This window comes from Myxocyprinus asiaticus, chromosome 30 (genome assembly GCF_019703515.2).
Source record: "Myxocyprinus asiaticus isolate MX2 ecotype Aquarium Trade chromosome 30, UBuf_Myxa_2, whole genome shotgun sequence".
NCBI classification, from domain to species: Eukaryota; Metazoa; Chordata; class Actinopteri; order Cypriniformes; family Catostomidae; genus Myxocyprinus; species Myxocyprinus asiaticus.
In genome coordinates, this window is record NC_059373.1 from 11,614,905 (window position 1) to 11,622,814 (window position 7,910).

Consider the following 7,910-nt stretch of genomic DNA (forward strand, 5'->3'; position numbering starts at 1 on the left):
CCAATCAGAGAAGCCTCAGAGCAACATGTGACTCAACACGGAAGTAAATGTAGAGTGGATGCCGCTCAACTATTAAAGCATCGAAGGGGCCGAAGAGAAATCCACACTGCACAACACACCTACAGGGCAAGGAAAACAAGGAATACGACTGTAGCAAAGCTTAACGGTAAGGATATTTTGGAAGACTTTAGTAGCACATCACTAATATTGTATTGTAAATACACAATTTGTTTTAGTGTGCCTTTATAAATGCTTATACGAGCAATCCACAATCGGAAGAAAACAAACATTTCCTCCAACCAGCAGCCGCGTGCACCGCACACGGGGCTTGCTCATATCGTCAAGGGTACCATGATTACTCAAGGATATTTAAAAAATATAACAGGAAATGTGACCTACATTTCTGTTAAGTTCTACTAATAAAGTTTGTAGTGATACGACTTTTTGCACCATTTTTTTCTTACTATTATTTATGTCCCATGAATACCATTTGAGCAGTTTTGCAACAAGTCATTTTCATAACTCGTTAAGAAATTAAACATGGCAACGATATTGTTACTATTATAAAATCAGTCAAAAAATATGGGGTTTCCCTCAAGCAGTGTAAGAATCTTTTATAATCTTTCTATCATTTTGTTTAATTTATCTGAAGACAATGGTGGCTAATACCAAGTTACCCCAGTGTTATATTAAAGTATTTTATTTTAATAACAGTATAGTGTGGTATTTTGGCAGAATCAAGAATTACCATGGAACATTTTTATATTGGAACTAACAATGTAATGAATATCACAGGATATGTCCAACAAAACTAAAGAACAAAAAGACGACATTGCTATTATTATGTAGTTGATGTATTTGCTGTGATTAGATTAATAAATAAAGGAAACTCAAACAGCTCGAGAGGCTTTTTATTTTTCAAATTATGTGGATTGAAAACTATTATAACACTGTAACACCAATTGGACAGACTTAGATTTGTTTTAACTTTGAGGGATTATCTTTATTGCATGGTTAAGATGAAGAAACTGTGAACTACCATGCTCTGGTCGTTATTTCTAAAACATTTATATGGCCTTTATTTGGAAGCGGTCTCCACCAGATGGTTTAAACAAGTCAAGCTTTGGTGTGCAACAATGGAGGACCTACAAGACTTTACTTCCTCTAGTGCGAGCGCGAAAACCATTGCTGCTGAGCTCAGTGAGTACTGCTTTTAGTGAATTTTTTCATGGATTTATAATCAAAACAAACAGCTTTTTATACATATATAAGTAACTGATTTCTCTGCAACAGTAGTCATACGTTTTTAAACTCATACATTCTGGACAAACATTCTATATTTGCTAAATGTTTATTGCATGTATGTATTATTCAATTATGTTGTTTTCATGTTTTGCAGAAGATGATTTCTACTCCATGTTTGTTGATGACTTCCTTGGTGATCATAACGGAAGCCTTCTGGAGTTAAACGAAAAGCCGTTGAAAAACCGCATGTTGGTTCAGATTGGGCTGATGAGAGAGGAACGTGAGATTTCATGGGTTAATTTAATACAATGGCTCCAAAAGATTATCCCAACACATCAGTCTGCTGATTTCCGCAGCTTGATTGAGAGGAACACCACAACAGTTTTGAGCTTAAAAGGGGATGCCAGGGAGAACTTTCTTAAGTCGAATGTAAACTTTGAATTTGTTGGACCTATATGTGATTGTATTGGAATCGGAAGAAAAGATTTACTTGAAAAATCAGATTTCTCAGATCGTGCAAAATTAACTGGCCTCACAAATGGTCTTGTTCTAGAATTGGTTAACTTTATAGCACGAGAAAAATTAGATCCAGTTGTCTTAGTGTCCTGGATTCATAACTTTGAGCCGTTATTCTGTAAGGATGGCAAAATCCAAAAAGCTTACAGACTCTTACGGACAAATCTTAAGAATTTTAAGATGCAGTTCCGCAACAATCAGAAAAGCCGCAAGAGGAGCCGTGGATTGTTGGATGAATTCCTTCAGAGTCCATTTGATCTTTCTCTCAATGCTGATGGTGTTGAATATAGGAGGGGGGCAATGCTCAAGGCACATGCAAAGAAGAAACGCCGCATTGCTGTAATCAAGGAGGAAGATGAGCCTGTTGTTGTTTCCCAGACAGATTGCCTCGATGAGACCGTGGAACAGCAGTCACAGCCTGAACCTGATCACAACCAAATGCCCCATGTGATCAGTGCAGAAGAGGAACAGGGAACACAGAGCCATAAAAGACAGGCACAGTCACTAGATGAGGTGGAAGAAGACCCAAGAACTGACACAGGCGACTGTGTCACACTGCTTGATATCTCTGTGCTGTCTTTGCAAAAGCTTGCAGACATGTATGGAGGTAAGAATGACGTGGCTAAGGCAGTTTCAATGGATCTACTTCAAAATCACTTTTCCGCAATGCTAAAGGAAGATGCCAACTTGAGGTCCCTCAATGAAAAAGTAATGGCCTGTGCCTCATCCAAGGGAGGCACCCCTCTGCTAGTGGCACCTTTGAATTTTCTGCATTACATCTGCCTATTCTTTTCCGATCTCATTGATGTTATTGAGCAGCAAATGATGTCAATTGAGAAAGATTTTGTGAACACCACAGGAGTGAAACTTGGACGTGACAAGCACCCCAGATTTAAGAGTTTTCTGAACTTTGACGAGAGTGCTGTGTCACGTTACATTCACATGGCTTCTGAACTTTTATGTCCAGTTGAGGAGACTACCCCTAACTACCGCAGGCACTGGCTTGCTTTTTGCATTGAGAGAAATAACCCTTCCAAACTGCCTATCACTAGGTCGAATCGTCTCATTAACTACTTTGAAGCAGCTGTGGGACTTGTTCACCATTATGAAGATGTTGCTCTTTTTGTATCTGAACTGCAGCTTCTAAGTGATGTCTCAGATATTGTCTTGGAGAGCGTCAATGCTGATGTGAGTGACGAGGCTATGCAGGCGCTGGTCTGTGTGCTTGCCATTGTCTACCTTAAAGTCTTGGGACCCTTTTGGCAGCTACTCAAGAGTGATGGAGAATATCATCTTTTCAATCGGTACATTTTTTGCCTGTATGAAAAGCTCTTGGAATGGTCGCAAGATGCAAGGTGTCTTTTGCAACCAGAAGTTCATGTGAATGTGTTCTTACAGCTTCCAGTACAAGAGAGATATTTTGAGGGAGTGTTCACGTATTGCCGTCTCAATGCAGAGAACCAGAACGGTACTCTCATGAGAGCTTGTTTACAGAAGATGGTGAAAGCCCTTGCAGCTGTAATGGAGGACAATCTCAGAGATTTCTTACCTGGAGGGAAGCTCTGCAAAGAACTGCCTGTCGACATAACTGCTCAAATGGCAAACTCCACATTTTCACAGTTGATGGGTGAATACACCTTCGGTCATTCATACCCCTATGAGAAGAACAGGCCTGATAAAAGTCCTGGACAGACTGCGAGTAGCGTTTCAGAAGAGGTAGAAAGAGAACTTCCTTCCAAAGATTCGCCAGACAGACCTACACCACCTGTGGTCATGTTAGCTCCTGCTGAATCCACTGAAAAGTGTCCAGAAGCATTGCAACGGCACCACATGTTTGAAGGAGCAAATCTCCATGATGCAGAAAAAATGAAGGTGCTTCGACAGAAGCAAGAAACTCAGGATCACATTTATAGAAAAATGATTGTTGGAGCTGTTTCAAAAAAAGGTGGCCCATGTAAAAGTAAGCAAGATGTTGACTGATTGCTCACAAAATTAGAAGGTGCAAGCCATGCACAGAAATGTGAGGCAATTCGCTGTGAACTGAACTACCAGAAGTGCATCATTGGTTCCAGTGACAACAAGTTAGATAACATAGGTTTTGCTTTGTCAGACATGGTTTCTACACTGAAGGATGTCTTGCCAAATGAGAGCACTCAAATTACTACACCAGTGCAAAATTTGGTTGATGATGTAGAAAATCAGATAAGCACAGTGAGTTGTGATACACTGAGTCATACAGCACTCCCAGGCCCTCAAAACACAGTCACTGGTCAGCAAACTCAAAACAGGTGTATCAACAAAAGTATTGATATAACAACTAAAAGCACAGTTGTTTCCAATAGTTACAGGGAGAACTTTGAATTTCCCTGATTGTTTCATAACTTGATGAAAAGGTGTTGAGAAAATGCTGTTTGCATTTTTTTTTTTCATATGATAATGTATTTGTAGATGTTCTGTATCTAATAAGCTTGTTTTCTTAGCCCTTGATGTACTTTTATTATCATAATAGTTAATTTTTTTTAATTTGTTTTATAGAACATACAGTTACCTTGCAAAATAAAAAATGTATTTAGCAACCTCATTGTCTTACATATTAATTATAGCTTTCTCAAAGTAAGTGGCGTTTGGTTGTCATGCTAAAGTCCTCTTTCATAAACCACAAACCAAATAGATTTACTTTATCCCATTCAAGGATAATATAACAATGAAACTAAAGATAATGGGATCATGGAAACTTTCAATAGACACAAGCCTCTCCATGTGAAAATTGATCATTCACTTCTGGCAAATGCCATGATAACTTTATTAATAAAGAAGAGTTTTATTGATGAGTATCAGTTGAGAAGTCTGACTAATGTTTAGTATACATGAGTTTAATTGGCTCAAAATCATATCCAAATAACATATAGTTTGCATAAGAAAAATAATTTGCCACCAAAGTGTCTAGTGTCTTCACTAAATCAGCTACCAACTGGGCCCATGGTCATATTTAGTGAAGTCCGTTCTGCTCAAGTTAGCAGAATAATCTCGGGTATAGTTCATCACATTAACTATGGACATGTTCCTCTAAGTTTGATAAAAATAAAGCATCCAAAATGCATCCAGCATTTGTTTTAATTTTTTTTTTTATAAAACCTAACAAACTTTTTATGAAATGGTTTGTTTGAAAATGTGCATTTGCTATTTTTCTTTCAAAATAAATGCCACTTGATTTCATTTTGTGCTATTAAATGTAGTGGCATTCACACATTTTAAAGTGTGTTTTGTAGCCACTGTAGCAGTAAAAAAAAAAAAAAAGTCACATGAAATGGAGAAAAAAAAAAAAAAAAAGAGAGAAGCTCTAACTGATCTGTGCCCTTTCCTCAGACATATAAATGGCAGATACTACATGGTGGGATCATGCCATTGTTACACACATTCTGATGGCCCTGTTTGGAATGGGCTCATGGATCTCTGTGAACTCATTATGGGTTGAGCTGCCAGTTGTTGTAGGCATTCTACCTGAAGGTAAATAGTTTTCATAAAAATATGGTTTTAATTTTTAGTATATGGACTTATTTGCTAATTTTCCCTACTGAAAAAGCTCAACATTTATTTTATTTTATTTTTTTCAGGTCTTAGCGGGATTTGCTGGTCTTAACTGCTCTCCTTGCCTGGTCAGGTTGGTTTGCTTGCTGGGTTTTAGATGGCTCTTGTCGACTGATCAGGTTGGGAGATCAGCTGTAGACCAGTGAAAGCTAAGGCTGGTTTAGGCTGCCTTTTTTGCTGGGACAACATCTTACATGATGATTTATGCATGCTGTGCATTTATTTTTTATTTTTTTTTACTAAACACTGATGTCATTTATATTGTTCTGACTTGAGAACTGTCCTTTCTTTATAGGGTGGAACTTGCCAGCCTATCTTTCCGTGCTGATTGCCTTTGGGAATTTGGGCCCAGTGGCTGTCACTTTAACCCACCACTTTGCACCAGGATGGCTGAATGAGCGTGTGGTCATCCACGCCATACAAGTGCTGGCATTGATTGCATCTGGATTTCTCGCTCTCTTCTGGTCTCAGGTGGCCACAGTTGGAGGAGAGCGGAGATCTGTGCCATTCCTGTTGCTTACATTTATATTGTAATTTGTCTGCTGCACCTCCAATGTCACATTTTTACCCTTCATGTTTCGCTATCCTCCGGAATACATCCAGACGTTCTTTGTAGGACAAGGTCTTAGTGCACTCTTTCCCTGCGTGGTTGCATTGGGGCAGGGTGTAGGGAAACTAGAGTATGTTGAGACACCAAACGGCACACAGCCCCAATATCTCAAAGAGAACTTCCCAGTCCAAAACTTCTTTTGGTTCTTGTGTGTGATGCTGGCTATTTCTGCACTCTGTTTCCTGGCCCTGACATACAGAGTGGTCACCCAGGCTGGTGCAGAGGAAGGACAGAACAGGGAACTCACCTCTCAGTCGTCTTAGGCAACATTGCAAACCCTCTGGCCTGCTTTGTGGCAATGTTTGTCCTACTTAGGTAAGCAAGTTTACGCTGTCATCATCTGTGAGAATTTAAATGAGCTAACTACCTTGGTTGCCATTACTTAAACAGTGTCCAACAACAGAGAGTGCTTCAAAAGTGGGGTATAAATTTAAGGTGCTCTATGGTCCAGAGTTCATATTAGTCCAAACAAAAGCTAAGAAACCATGGCACTTAATACATAAAAAGCCTTTATCATCACATGGCTGTATACAAAAAGTTAAAAAACTTGCGCAAGGGATTTAAAAATGTTTTTTTTTTTTGATAGGTGTTTGCACAGTACACATTATTTTACGTGTAATTTGAGGAATTGAAAATAATTAAATGTTGTATTTCAGGTCCTGCATTGGACTTGGTATGATAACAATAGGAGGCGGGGGTTTTGCTGCTGATCTTATGGCTCTGGCTGCACTCAGTCCCTGCCCACCACTTTTAGGAAGTCAGTCTGGAATCGCTCTGGTGGTTAGTACTTTTGTTTATCTTAGCTATGGTTTTTCCTGTAAAATGACACATTCTGTTCATGGTGTTTTGTTATACTATCATCTCAAAGATCTGATAAAGAGAGAGTCAAAATATTTCTAAACCCTGAAATCTGCTCATAAAGTTAATTATTGTACTGTAATTAATTACATTCATTGTGAATGGAAAAAACAAAACAAATGTATTTCAGACCACAAAGTCATTCAGACCCATTTAGTCACAGCAGAAAATAAGCAAATTATCTTAACAATAAGGATTTTTTTTTTTACCTACCCTGGCAACAATCTCGCTGGAAATGAAGTAAAAAAGCGTCGGAAGCAAAATATACAAAATTAAAATTGAAAAAATTAAAAACTCTCTGACACTGGCCGTGGTCCATTCTTATTGTTAAGCTCTGTATAATGTACAGTAACGTGCAAGAAATGGCATAATAATAAATATGTAAACGATATTAAAACTCAAACTAAGAATGTAATTCTCCATGCATTAAACTGTTTCTTTTTTAACTGGAATCTGTGCCACTTTCTCTGATTAGGTCATATCGTGGATCATCTTCACTGGGTTGTTCTCATATCTGAAGGTAGTAGTTGGGACTCTTCTTCATGAAGCAGGTCATGAAGCCTTGCTCTGGTGTGGAGTCTTTATCCAGGCTGGCTCTCTTATAGGAGCTGTCAGTATGTTCCCTCTAGTCAGTGTATACCAGGTGTTTCAGCAATCCCGGGACTTCATGGACAACTGCAGTTAATATTGCCACTCTAGATTTTCTATTCACCCCACGCCTTTATAGAATGGATACTGCTACTGGAATCTGAAAATAGAAAAAGTGCACTGCAAAACCAGTGACTGCATTTACAGGACTTTTACAACTCATGACCATCCATTGTCATGTAATCATCAATGCAACCAGAGAAGCACTTGATCAGACATTGCAGCTTGCCTTTGTTATACCCAGTGGAACATTGAGAATGTGACAAAATACTGCATGTGTGGTTGATATATTTAAATCCCTCTGAGAGTGTGAACACCTTGTCCTTAATCTAGGGGTTATGCGTGAGAGCTTTTGCTCATGCAGTAAGATATCATTGGTGAGAAGAGGTCTGCTCTCATTATGTAAGATCTTTGTGGCAGTATGTCAAAAACTGCTTAGCCCAAA

The 7,910-nt window shown here is 38.7% G+C and overlaps 1 protein-coding gene across 2 annotated transcripts; it reads left to right on the forward strand.

Annotated features, from left to right (window-relative positions):
- The first annotated feature begins 4 nt into the window (after nt 1-4).
- LOC127421407 (uncharacterized) lies at nt 5-7,427 on the forward strand. 2 transcript variants are annotated; one of them, XM_051664436.1, is made up of 7 exons: nt 5-166; nt 1,090-1,200; nt 1,400-5,268; nt 5,376-5,422; nt 5,645-6,274; nt 6,648-6,739; nt 7,293-7,310. In XM_051664436.1, the coding sequence occupies exons 2-3, from the start codon at nt 1,137-1,139 to the stop codon at nt 3,739-3,741; spliced, it is 2,406 nt and encodes an 801-aa protein (XP_051520396.1). In that variant the 5' UTR covers nt 5-166; nt 1,090-1,136; the 3' UTR covers nt 3,742-5,268; nt 5,376-5,422; nt 5,645-6,274; nt 6,648-6,739; nt 7,293-7,310. The 2 variants fall into 2 exon arrangements, with proteins under 2 accessions (XP_051520396.1, XP_051520395.1); XM_051664435.1 differs by lacking the exons at nt 5,376-5,422; nt 6,648-6,739 and having other exon boundaries at nt 7,293-7,427.
- Nucleotides 7,428-7,910: the final 483 nt, after the last annotated feature.